The sequence below is a fragment of the Anser cygnoides genome, chromosome 20, assembly GCF_040182565.1.
Source record: "Anser cygnoides isolate HZ-2024a breed goose chromosome 20, Taihu_goose_T2T_genome, whole genome shotgun sequence".
NCBI classification, from domain to species: Eukaryota; Metazoa; Chordata; class Aves; order Anseriformes; family Anatidae; genus Anser; species Anser cygnoides.
The window spans coordinates 4,984,165-4,997,614 of record NC_089892.1 but is presented as its reverse complement, the minus strand read 5'-3'; the positions used below and the strand labels follow the sequence as shown (position 1 = coordinate 4,997,614).

At 53.4% G+C, this 13,450-nt stretch overlaps 1 protein-coding gene across 6 annotated transcripts in view; it reads left to right on the top strand.

Annotated features, from left to right (window-relative positions):
• The window catches only part of NTNG2 (netrin G2), a 46,353-nt gene that overhangs the window by 19,802 nt on the left and 13,101 nt on the right, over positions 1–13,450 (top strand). For all 6 annotated transcript variants that reach the window (XM_048054084.2, XM_066980887.1, XM_066980888.1 and 3 more), the window contains exons 3-5: positions 223–866; positions 11,513–11,685; positions 13,383–13,409. In XM_048054084.2, coding sequence (XP_047910041.2) covers positions 223–866; positions 11,513–11,685; positions 13,383–13,409 — 844 coding nt within the window. The remainder of the gene's footprint in view (positions 1–222; positions 867–11,512; positions 11,686–13,382; positions 13,410–13,450) is intronic.

Below are 13,450 nucleotides of genomic sequence, written 5' to 3'. Positions count from 1 at the left end.
AGCTACGTATTTCTGTCTTAAATTCATTCTCAGAAACGGCATCATGCAGAGCCAGGCCCCCGGCACACTCCAGCTCAGCTGAGCAGTTAACATTTTGACAAAAGCAGCAAAAAAAGAAGGAACGGGGGCACGCAGGGTCTGGCTGCGAGCTCAGTCACCCCCGCATGGCCCACAGTGCCCAGGCATTGCTTTCTTCTCTCGTGACCGTTGTTGTTGTTCCAGGAGAACCCGTACCTGTGCAGCGACGAGTGCGATGCCTCCAACCCCGACCTGGCCCACCCGCCCAAGCTCATGTTCGACAGCGAGGACGAAGGGCTGGCCACGTACTGGCAGAGCGTGACGTGGCGCCGGTACCCGGAGCCACTGCTGGCCAACATCACGCTGTCCTGGAACAAGAGCATCGAGCTGACGGACGACATCGTGATAACCTTTGAGTATGGCCGGCCCACCATCATGATGCTGGAGAAGTCGCTGGACAACGGGAGGACTTGGCACCCGTACCAGTATTACGCAGATGACTGCATGGAGGCCTTCAGCATGCCAGCACGGAGGGTCCGGGACCTCTCCACCACCAGTGCCAACAGGGTCCTCTGCACGGAGGAGTATTCCCGCTGGGTGGGATCCAAAAAGGAGAAGACTGTCCGGTTCGAGGTGAGGGACCGCTTTGCCATCTTTGCTGGCCCCGACCTCAAGAACATGGACAACTTGTACACACGGCTGGAGAGCGCCAAAGGGCTCAAGGACTTCTTCACCGTGACTGACCTGAGGATGAGGCTGCTGAGGCCAGCCCTGGGGGGCACCTACGTGCAGAGGGAGAACCTGTACAAGTACTTCTACGCCGTCTCCAACATTGAAGTCACCGGCAGGTAACGGCCACTGTGTTTCTTTAGGTAGCTCTTCTCGGAGGGATGAGAAGAGGGTTACTGCTAGAAAACTGAGCCATCAGTGTCAGTGTCAACTGATGAGATTATCGGTGTTTCTTCCTCTAAGACCTTCTCTTACAAACCAGGCAGCACTGGTAATAAAACAGATGTGACCTTGTAGGGAATGGCTCAGGCATCTCAAAGGCTACCATGGGGGTGTCCAAGAAGGGCTGTGTCCTTACCAGTGTGGTGTAGGGATGGACAGTCAGGTCTCAGTTCCCTCCCAGATTCCTGTCCCCCTCTGTCCCCCGTTCACCCTGTCCCCAGCTGTGCAAACATGGGCAACCTCTGCCAAATATTTCAGGGGTGGTATAGTGGATCTGGGGGTGAGGAATGAGGCTCTCCCCATTACACGCCATCCCGCGGGTGGTACAAGCAGCGTGGGTCATCCCGGCTCAGCCCTGTACCCCAGAGCAGCCCTGTCTCAGACCAGAGAGGTTTGGGGTGAGGCTAAACCCAGAGACAGATCTGGGGCAGGGGAAGGCAGGAGGGGGTTTGTTTCTCCTGGTTTTTGTTTTTTGTTTCTCTGTACAATGCCATATGTTACATTATGACATCAACCGAAAAAGCAAAGTAAGGTGGAAAAATGCCGAGATGGCTAATTTCCCATCCAGCTTGTGGATTCAGCTTGCGTGAGACTTAGAGGCGAGAGGGGAAAAATCTCCCCATCACCCACCCCTGCTAACAAGGATCACCACAGCGACAGAGGACCCGTTTGTATCGTTTCCAAACTGTTTGCTTCTGAGACTTGCAAGCGAAACTGTTTTGCAGGTGCCACTGAGGCCAGCTTTGACTGCGCTCCAAGGGAAAGGAAGCGGCAGCAGTGGGATGGAAGAGCCCTTTCTTTCGGCAGAGGGTGGTGGGAAGGGCAGCAGGGTGCTGGGAGCGGATTCGGCCACTTTTGCAGAGCAGTCGCAGGCAGGGACGAGCAGCCACCTCTCCCAGCCTGTATTCCTCTGTGTGCTAACTATCCATTCCTTGGAGCAGCTCAGGGTGGGGCAAAATAGCAGAGCAGAGAGTGAAAGGAAGGGAAAGCAGGTAAAGGAGGGATAAAAGGCCGGTGCTTTGCCTTCCCTCTCCCCTGAATACTGCAGCTCCTTGGTGCTGGTGACAGCAGTGGCAAGGCTGCAGCAGCCAGTTCACAGCCAAAGCACCGGCTGATGGGGGCTGTCGGCAGGAAGGGGTGGAGGTGCTGTGCCAGTTCATCAGGACTGGTTAGACTTCAGGGTTGTAACAGGGATGCAGAGTTTCCAGTTCATAAAGTGGTAATTGATTAAATATTTGATGCTCTTGTGCAATGACCTTTGGCTTCCAAGCATGGCTAAAACTCGTGCGTGCTGTGCAGGTAACCAAGGCCTCATTGCCGTACCCACAGCAGCTCTGGGATGCTTGATGCTTTAAGGTACACAGTAGAATAGAGCTGTTAGTATATGGTGTAGCAGCTCTTGGTGCTGGTGACCCATGGATGTCTGTCTCTGCAGAGCCCTTTATGTTTTCTATGTGCCTTGGGCAGGATGTGCCCCTTCAGCATTTTTAGTTCCTGGCTGTGCTGGTGAGATCCTTCGTAACTCAGCATCTTGCTGGCTGTCAGTTGTCTTCCTTCCCCCCCGTCCCCAAACCCCACCATCTTCTGAACTCACTGGCCAAATTTAATACCATATAATAGCAGCAGAGATTGCTTTGAGGGAGAAAACAAATTTTGTGAAATTTGTTTTCTCCACAGAAATTTGTTTTCCCCACAGATTTTGTGAAAAGAGGCAAATAGAGCAGGGGAGGAAAGCCGGGGAGGGGGCGGCACAACCCCTACGAGACATCAGAGACTCCACAGCCCTGGGACAGCATTGGCAATGACGCTCAGACCGCAAGCGTCCGGTGGGAGCTGCAATGCTGCATTTTTTCTGGGGCCAGACCGAGAGGGGTTCGGGTTTGCCGGCTGCTTTTTGGAGGCCTCCCTCCGGCGCTGGCACGCCGCCCGCGTGGCCAGCTGCCCACGGCTGCTGCAGAGCAGCGGCTCCTGCTCACCTCCACTGCCAATGCAGCAGGGCCTCTGGGAGGAGAGGGCTTTCCTTGGCTGGGGACAAAGAAAACTCTGAAATCGGCTGCTTCTGGCCCAAACTCCAAGCGCTGAGCTATAGCAAGACCCAGCTTGCCCCCGCTCTGGCTCTCCCGGCTTGCTGCAGGCTCCCAGGAGAGGTGATCGCTCCTCCCGGAGAGGCGGACAGGGAAGGAGTCGATGTCTGTCCTGGGCTGACTCCCCCAGCACCGAGGGGCAAGCGACTGAGGAGCTGTGGATAAGTGGTGTGTGAGGTGGAGAAGCTTTGTGTGAATTCACTCTGCTCCTGTGATTATTCCAGTCCCAGCAAGCAGAGTTTTTTTGCAGGAAAGCAATCTAATTCGAGCTGTAAGCAAAGCCAGTTACAGTGCAGGGACTAAAACCAAATTAAATCTTCTGTGTGGCTCAACAAGGGGTGGGTTAGAGAGAGGAAGAGAGGAGAAATCAATGTGAGCTGCTCAAGGAGGGGCTGAGGCAGAGCGGGGAGGGCTGGGGACGTGCGATGGCTCTTGCAGCACACGAGAGCAGACCACATATGAGCAGCGGGAAGAGAGTGTGCAGATAAAATGGGGTGTGTTATTAGGGATTCACCACAGGGGTCACAGAAAATGCGAGGGAAGATGATTACGAAGAAATAAAGGCTCAAAGACAAAAAGCAGCAAGAAAATCCCAGCTGGAGAGCAGAGGAGCCAGGGACCAGGAGCTGCAAGCAGCCCAGGGCCAGCAGAGGAGCAGTGCCCGGCTGCAGTACATGGCAGCGGAGGAGCAGGGCACGGTCGTGGCCCATGGCATTGGAGGAGCAATGTGGCATCACTTGTGCCCCTGCACGGCAGCAGGATTTGGGCAGACAGCTGTCAGTGCCTGCACAGCGATGAGGGACTCGTGGCAGCTCATTTCCAGTTGAAGTTCACAGTCAAGGGAAGAGCAAAAGTCGTTGCTCTCAGAGCAGACCGTGACCCCGAGGGGGGGGTTCTCATGCTACAGCCCCAGCTGGAGGGTCCAATGGGGTTTCTCTGATCCCCTGGGCCTGCCTGGGACCCCCTCCTTCGTGCCTCTGCTTTTCACCAAGGGAAATACCTCGCCACAACCTCCCAGGGCTTGGCAGAAAAGCAGAGTGAGAAGGAGTAAAGGACGTGGGGAGAAGGGGAAGGACTTTGCTGCCTTCCCCCCTCCTGTAGGCTGGATCAAAGGGGGCTCGAGCTTGGCAGGATCTCCAGAGGGTCTGGTGGATCCTGAGGGTCACGGCTGGGTGCTGGTGCAGTGGGCTGGTGCTTCAGGGCCTCCTCTACCCGCTCCATCCGCATCTCCTGCAACCTCAGCCAGGTCCTTTTCTTTGCCCAGGGATGAGTTTATTTTTACTGTCTTTCTTCTTCTTGGTATCTAACTTTTTTTTCCCTTACATCCTGTCCCTATTGATCTGCAGAGTAACTGGAGATACAGAGGAGTCAGGACAGGAATAGACACAAGCAAGCCCTTGGCCTGTGTGCTTGTGCGTGTGCCAGGCGTGGTGGGGAGGGGAAGCAGAGAGCCTTTTCCCCGCAGATCTCAGTTCACTGCTCAGTTTTCTGCTTGGTGCAGCAATGAGCTCGGTCATCTTCTCGAGAGCAGGTGAATGAGCTTTTCCTGGCTGCCAGGCCTGGCGGATGGTGTAATGAAAGCCGCCGGTTCTGTTTCCATTACACGCCACGTCTCTTTGGAGTAATTTTCTCCCTTTCATAACGTCAGTCACCGCAGTGCTCAGCGGGGCACGCTCCATCACAGAGACATTAATAAGCCATAATTGAAGTTAATGTGCCATGGCCAGGACACATGGATCCAGTTAGGAGAAATCAGATTGAGCAGAAGTGAATCAATTTTAGGCTGATTATTAAGATTTTTCTCCTTCGCCTTCCTCTGCTCCGATGCATGCTCTGTCCATCTGTCCTGCCAGTGATGAGCATCCCCCGAGAAAGGCAGGAGGAGGGAGCGATACTCACCACCAGGCAGACCCATGCAGCAGTGCCTCACCTCTAGGATGTGCTCAGGTCAGAGGCACCAACAAGATGAGGTTTCAAGTTTTGTAATGGTATTTCTTTCACTCCCTTCACCAACTGCTCTTCTTAGGGTTTCATCGGCATCTTTTTTGCTCTCACAAATGAGCTGAAGGGAAAGGCCCTCTGGTCTCCCCTGCTTTTCCCCTCAAGCAGTCCCGATGCTGTGCTTGCAGATGTGCTCCGGGAGGCTTCGCTCTCCGCATGAGTGGGAGCAGTGAGCTTGTGCTGGTGGAGCAGAACGAATTCTCCCAGCCCTTTATCCTGGCATCAACGGCTGGGATCAGGCACTCCAGCCCTGGAGGATCACAGCTATCCCCCAAAGCACCTCCGCCAATAAATCGAGCTGGTTAGCTGTCAGTGGTGCCCACACACCGTACTCTTTTCTGCCTTCTCAGCAGCTCTGTGGAGATGCGGTGATGCTCGATGCTGTTTTGCTGTTAAAGATGAACAGTTCCTGCACAGCCCAGGGGCTGCCTTGTGCTTCTGTTGTCCGAGCCAGTGCAGTTGGCTTACATTTTACATAACAACAGAAGCCCAAGTTGAACACTTTTCCGTGAGGACGGGGTGGGACCTGGTGGCTGCATGACTGCTGCATTGCAGAAAGGGGACACACAGCAACCTCAGCTCAATGATCTGTGAGAGCATGGATTTTCCAGAGCTGATCATGCCCAGCCCCGTTTGCAGGAGTGTGGCCCCAAAACAATCCACAGGCCCACCCAAACATCCCCGAGAACTGGCCCAGCACATCTGCAGCTCCCAGCCAGCCTCTGTCCGTGCTCAGCAGCTTCGGGAAGACCATGAAAACCAGGACAAGGACAGCCCATGCCTGTCCCCACAGCTCCTGGCAGCCAGGCGTCGGGTCCCGGGAGGTAATGGCATCCTCGTGTCAAGGACGGCCAAGTCTGCGCCAACGGCAACGCGGTCCTCAGCCCGTCCTCGCCTCCACGCTGGGCAGCCCCCGAGAGCTGGAAGGATGAATTTCCCTGGCACTCACCCAGGCTGGAATTAGCTTCAGTTCAAGCAAAACCTTGCTCTTGGTCATATAGTTAAATTAAGTTAATGCATAGCAACTGTTTGCTTGGCTTTCCTTGAGTCTTGTGAAGAGTTTTACCTCCACTGCAGCAAGATGGAGGGGAAGGGAGGCGGTTAGGGAGAAACCCAGAGAGCTCCCCCCTCACCGAGATACTTGTGACACTTTGTCAATAGCCGGAGACAGATGTCCAAGGTCCTATTACCAGCTCCTGGCTTAGTTTTGTGAAGATTTTTATTTCCCCCCCCGATTTTGTTGCCGAGTTGCGTCCGGCCCTGAGCAGATAATAGAATTTCATCGATAGACTGAGAAGGTGATGTATGTTAAAGCACTTAATATAAAGAGACTTCTACAGGAGCCCAAATTCAATTTGGCCAATGAACTCAATTGCAGGCATTATTGCATTCCAGGAGAAAGACCAAGAGCATTTATACACATTACTCTGCAAATATTTATGTTCATGTATCCGTGTGATGTCCTCTTCACCCTTCCTCCCTTCTGTCGCCCGACCCCCTGATGGGGAAGCTTGGGTTCGTGTTTGCTTTTTAAGACAGCTTTGAATGTAAATAATGTTCCACCAGTCAGCAGGATCTTGACAGCTGGTGAGTGTCAACTTATTTAAAATAAATAGCCACTCGAATGGGAACAGCCAGCTAGCATGCTCTCCACTTTGGCATCTTTTAAATTGTCTCCTCTTTGTAACCCAAACCTCAAATCATTTCGAAGGGCAGCGAGCAGGGTTCCTCCCTGCTGGGAGGACTCATCAGTCCCCACCACACAACCAAAAGCAAAAACCCACAAGGAAAACAAACCACTCACAACATGTCCCTCTGACCTAACCCAAGGAGTTTTTTTTCTCAGTTTTTTGGCTCTGCATAAAGCAGCAAAACCCAGAAGCCTCCCTCCCTGGCTTGCACTGAAAGGAACAGTGCATTAAGATGGCTCATCCGCCCCATTCAGGCTCTGAACCACAGCTCAGTTACACTCCCAGCTCCGATCCTGGGATGAATGAGCTGTGTTTGCCCCGTTCTGCGCTTGGCAGGGCCCTTTCAGCCCTGCTCTGGCCCAGCCTCTGCCTGAACGATCCCCAGCAAGACGAGTCCTGTGACCACCCTCCCCAAAGGGACAGTGCTTTGTACATGGTCCGGCCTTTAGAAGCTATTTTCACTTACTTCTGCACACACAGATGGGCCAGAAGCAATCCAAGCTCAGCACCCGTTATGCTTTGCCCAAAAGATTGGCTCCACGCTTTTGCTGAGCTGCCAAGACGGTTGCAAAGGAGCAGGTAAAAGTGGGTGAGTCGTGGCCAGCCAGCTGCCGGAGCACGCTGCAAGCAATGGCTGGGGATAACAATAGAGAGAGGGGGGGAAGAGTTATTCATGTTTCCCCGAGAGCTGAGATCAGTTGAAACACCATTTTCCTCGGGGATGGAGGGGAAAGAGCTCCCTTCAAACACATCTTCCCGTGAGACTCATTAAAGTCTCATCAATTACAGTGAGAGCAAACAATTCAGGGGAAAGCTATCATAATCCTTCCTTTGGATGGCAGTCATTAGCAGCTTTCCCCGCGAGCTGCCTCCCCCCAACGCCAGCTGGGGTAAGCAGAAAGCAAGCAGAGGGGCACCACTGCCAGCCCCAGAGCATCGGGGGGGGGGGAGAGCAGGAGCCCAGTGGCCTGGGAGCCAGCAAGAGGGGTCCCTGCAGTGTCCCTGGGCCACCTGGCCCTGCAGCAGCATCCTCCCTTTGAGCACGGGGTGGAGATCATGGCATGAGCTGGACTGGAGGGAGACTTGGCAAGGGAGGTGGTGGCCCTCTGTAGTGGCTGCCCAAAATGGTGTCTCTTTAGCAAGAAGTTCAGGAAGAAGACGAACAGAGAGATGTTCTTTGTCTTTTTCTGCCTACATTTCCTGCTCTGCAAAATGCAGTTATGGACAAAAAAAAAGAGGTTGTAAAACACGTAAGGACCCTTGGAAGAAAAGTGAAGGGCTGAGAAGTCTTTAAAAATTATTTCAAAAGTCATTGTTAGTGAAAGCTCAGGGTGGTGGCTGCTGTCCCGCTCCCAGCGCGGCTCCTGCGGGTTTGCGGCACTCACCCGCAGGCTGTGCCACCTCTCAGAGCCTGCACGGGGCCGCATCCTTCCCTCGCAGACGGGCTTGGCACCAGAACGCCTCCAACCGCTTGCTGCTGTGACCTCCAGGATGCTGACTTGGAGAAATGCAGGGACGGTGAACTGTTCTTTACGACTGTTAAAAAAAAATAGGAAAAAAAAAAAAAAAGATACTTTCCTGTAAACTTTCCTTGGCTCTTCAAGCTCCTTCTTGTTCCCTGGTGGAGGCATTGGCAGTCTCCGACCACACTGCACCACTTTGAGGGGAAGGCAGCAGCTGAACGACCTGCACTGAGGATAAACTCATAAATACCCCGGTGTGCAACGTGTTGGGCCAAGCTTTGCTCTGGCAACTTCTGCTGAGGCACGGAGTGAGCCAGGTGTTTAATGCAAAAGGCAGTTGTGTGTGCACCGACCAACAGCCCAGCGCGGGACTTGGGTGTCCCCAGGCCACTGAGGGCGCCTGTGGGTGCTGTGGCTCCTGCTGGATTTGCTCTCCTCCAGACTGTCACCCACGACATCTGCACCATACGTGGGCACCAAGAACCGGTGCCACCACTGCTACTCTTGAACCAGAGCCGGAGAGGACAAAAGCTAGCAGCTCTTCTGAGCCCCCTGCCTCAGCCCGAGCACCCCGCACTCAGCACCTTGCTGCCAGGAGAGCAGAGCCAGAGCAGCCTGGGACTGAAAAGGCCACCACCGCCTTCTGCAGCACACAGCGCAGGTGTCTGCCCCGCTGCTGCTCTTTAAGCCTCATTGCTAAGCAGCTCCTAACCTTTCCCTTCATCCTCTCTTTTCCTGAGATGGCTGGATGCCTGAGGAAGATGAGCAGAGGCAAGCAGGACAAGCAGCTCCCACCCAGGGGACTGGGCTAATATCATTTTCTCCCATCTTCACCAGCTGGATCTTGGCTGGGGAATGCTGCTGAGCACAGACCGTCAGCAGGCACACGTCCTTGGGCTGCAGGCCCAGAGGAGGAGGCAGAGGAGCCTGAACAAGGGGGGTTAACGCTGAGCACAAGCAGCAGGGAGGCCCGGATGCAGAAACCTTTGAGCAAGATGGGATTGGCAATGTGGGCCAGCTGTTGGCTATTAAATAATGCAGCCTGATTGATTGGTCTGAAAAGTGCTGTGTTGTGGGGTCAGCTCGCTGGGGTTATAGTTCTCTGCTTAGATTGATGATCCTCAGAGGTCGAAACCAGAAAGCAATTCCCTGGTAAAATTGATCCTTTGGATAACGAAACTTTTGCACAGTGGCAACAGGCTGAGCAGTGAGAAATAGGTGACCCAGGCAAGAAGGACAAGAGGCTGCCTCTGCTTTCTCTTTATTTAATTTTCCTTGTTTACACCAATTAGGGAGCAAGGCTTCTCTCTGGAAAAGCTGTGCTTGCTGGCACAGGAGCAGGCAGGCACCTTTTCAGGGGCAGGAGGAACTCAGCTGAGGCTCCCCAAAGCTGTTGCTCTGACTCAGAGCCCAATGTGGTTGTGGTGAGGCTCTGACCTGCTTTAACCTGTTCCCTTGCCTGCTCCCCTCCCTCCCCTCCTGTTTGCTAATTTTGAAGCGAGAGAAGGAGGCTGTGTTCGCTGGACTCTGAATAATTCAGAGCCAGGCTCCGCAGCAGCCAAGGGCTGGGCATCGCCTCTGCCAAAGGGCTGGGACAGCTCGGCTGAAATCCGTCCTCATGGGAGGCAGAGGGGACACGAAGCGGCTGAAGTACAGCATCCCTTGGGTGTGAGTGATGGCCAAAGCTGCTTCCTTCACCTGGCTGCTCAGGTCCACAGCCTGCGCACAGAGCAGGAGTGCTGAGAGGCTGCGAGTGCTTTTGGCCGTGACACAGCACCTCCAGCTCTGGTAGCATACAGACACCAATGGAGCGTGCTGAGCGTGTCACAGCCTCTGCTCCACAGACCCACTTCACTTCCCTCTTCCTTTTTAGAGACTGCAAAGCTCCCTCCCGTGCTTGGTCAGAGACGGGCAGGGCTGTACGATGGGAGCTGCTCATCCAGCTTACGCTTAGCTCCAACTGCGGTTTGCTAGAATTAAGGCCGGGGAGGGAGGAAAGAAAAAATCCTAAGCGAGGTCAGCGTGTCCAGCCATGCGTGAACGGGAGCACGGCAAAGGCGTGCTCGCCACATCAGGACGGCGGCTGGGAGCCTCCATGGGGGCTCCAAGCGGAGGGGGAGAGGCACCAAGCGCATGCGCAGCGCTGGCAGCTCGAAGGGACCCCGCTTGCAGCTCCCAGCCTAATCCACTTTGTTTATCCCCGAGCAGATAGAGCACAAGAAACAGGCCATGTCTCCTTCATCTTCTCTGTTTCATTTCCCTCAGCTCTGAGTCTCTTGTGCAATTAGCCCCGCAAAGCAGCACACTGCCTGGTCAGACTCCCCTTCCCATTCACGTTAGGTACAGCGTTACCATTTTGTAATGGTTCTGCTTGTAAGGGTGTAAATTATTACACCACGCACAAAGCAGTGAAAAACCATCACACTGTGCTAGGGATCCACTGTCTGGAATGAAATGAGAAGGTTTGGTCCCCATAGTCTCTGTCTGATGGCCTGAACTAAGTCCTAGGAGTCGATAGAGCCACGTGTGAGTTATGGGCTCAGCCTCTGTGCTCTGCACAAGTCACCTCCCGAGTTAGAGCAACAGGAATTACTGTGTGTGGAGATAATTATTCCCTGCATACTGCCCTACAGCTCATTAAAAGTTTCTTAATGCTTGCGAATTGCTGAACAGTGTTTTTTTGTTGTTGCCTTCTCCGATGAGGCAGTGACTAAAAGGCAGGTTCTGATGGCAGCTTTTTCTCTGGATTAATTCGGGCATAGCGGGCTGGGGTTGCACTGAATGTAGCAGAAAGGGTTTGTGTTGTGTAGCTTCACCCCACAGGAGAAAATGCTCTTGGATTTAGCACACCGAGCAGGGGTCAGGGGGCTGAGTCGCACCAGAGTTATCTGTGCTCTTCCATCTGAAAGCCCAAAGCTGTCCCCTCTGCCTCCAATAAAAGCCTGCATCAGAGCAGAGCAGCCAGATTTCTGTAACAGACTGAAATATGTGCAACGCTTTACTGGGGTCTCAGATGGGACTCTGACTTACCATTAAATGGTCTCTGCTACCGCAGCTGGATGGTGGGAGCAAAGTACCTCTCCTCTCGGAATAGAGGCTGCAGATCCACCTTGGGCATCGTAACCCCAGCTCTGGATGCCCTGGGAAAACAGCAGAGTTTAGTAGAAAAAACCCTGCAGAAGGAACAGGAGAGGGGTAACCAGTCCAGCTTCACCACTACATTTTCATATACACCAATTGCACTACATTGGGGCAAGGACAAGGCGCAGCAATACCTGACGCTTCCTCTCCCGTCTTCTTCCAGGTGTAAATGCAACCTCCACGCTAACCTGTGTACCTTCAAAGAGGGCAGCCTTCAGTGCGAGTGTGAGCACAACACCACGGGGCAGGACTGCGGCAAGTGCAAGAAGAACTTTCGCTCCAGGTCTTGGCGAGCAGGATCCTACCTGCCTCTCCCCAACGGGTCCCCCAACGCATGTAAGTAACCCGCGGGGAGCCAGCCCTGGCCGTGCTGCCACCTTGGGCTGCACAACGCCCACAGATGGGAGCAAGCTGTCATCTTCTTCTCTTCCTCAAATCAGTGTGTAGCCCTGCAGGGTGTTTCGGAAGGGAAATGAATATCTGCGTCCTGGTGCACAGAGAAATAAGAGACGAACTGGGTGGATACTAAGGTGGTTTCTTGGCTAGCGGCAGATGAGTGATGACTTTGTCTATGTCTGTACAAGTATGGGCCAAAATGTAGGTCTGTGGCTTTGTAGCAATGCAAATTATTGTCCCTTGGAGAAAATATTATTTGGCCACCGTAGAGCATCGGCTTTCACATAGCCCATGAGCTCAGTGATGGTGCTGCTCAGCTGCAGGAGCGCAGCACGGTGGATATCCTGGTTGATTTCTGGATCCCTCTCTGTGTACATCGGCGTTTCAGGCAGGCGCCGAGAGCTGCAGTCCCTCTGCGCAGCTCCAGTCTCATCCAATTGCCTGCTGTAGCAACGCAGTGACAGAAGCAAAGGCGCGCAGATGAGATAAAGGATATATACCCACCATCGTTCGAGCAGGGGAATTGGGGCAGGAAACATCACAGATGAGCCAGTTTCTCCTGGGTTTCTGTCCGGTCCATATCAGCAGACTTGTTTAAATGTCACAGAGCCACAGTAGCCCCTTCAGCCTTTCAAGCAGCAGCTTTGAGCATTACCAAAGAGAATCTTTTCCCTCCCTCCCCCCAAATTTTTTGAAAGATTTATGTGCTTTAAGATGATCAAAGCTGAAATTCAGGCTTCGAAGGCCGTGACAGGAATGTTTTGTGTGTGCCAGGGATGGTAGACAAGCAGGTTCTTTGAAAGGGAACGAGCTTGTCAGCTACCACCAAGCGGCTGCATCATTTCAAAGGAGCCTGGGAGAGTTTCTGGTGTTGACAGGCACAGACATGCTGTTCTCTCCCTTTCCCTCCCCTCCGTTCCTCGTGTCTCTTCCTATTTCTTTTTCTCCTCTGCTCTTTTTTCTCCCATTCATCTCTCTTCCCATCTGTCAGTCTTCTATCTTTCCCCCAACTCTCTCTCTGTCGCTTCCTCCTCCCCCGTTGACATCCTCTTCCTCTGCAAGAGACACCGTTCTCCGTAGTCCTCTCCTCTTGGTGGTCCTACCTCTTCCACCACTGGCCCTCTGCTATATACTCCTGCCAAGCTGAAGCTTTCCGTGCCTTGAATGGCAGGCTTGAAACCAGTGGCTTTGCAGTCTCCTGCTGATTGAGAGCTGCAACAAGAAGGGCGTTCAAACCTCCTCACTCGCTGAGACCTGCCCGGCTGCAACAGGCTGGTTCAGACCCTACGGTCTGTACTTAGCACAGGGAACCTCAGCGTGCTTTGTCCTTTGCTGGGCCTCAGTGGTAGGTCAAGGAAATGGCTAACAGAAAAACCTATCAGCCAGGACCAAGCTGTTTTTTCTTCCCCAGGCAAAAGGCTTGAGATACCAAGACCCCAGACGGCTCTGTCTGGTTATCTCTGTGGTCTGAGAAAAGCAGCTTTGTAAGATGTTGCAGCAAACTGATGTAACTATGAGCAAGACCCCTGCTAATTAATTGCTGTTTAGTCCCACGTTGTATTATCCGTTTGATCTTCTGTTGGTATCAGAGACAACAGCATCCTGCTTCCAGTGACCACACTTCTTGTTTTTTCCAGGTGCAGCTGCAGGCTCAGCCTTTGGCAGTAAGTAAAAACATAACTGAAATGCTGGCATTTAACACCTC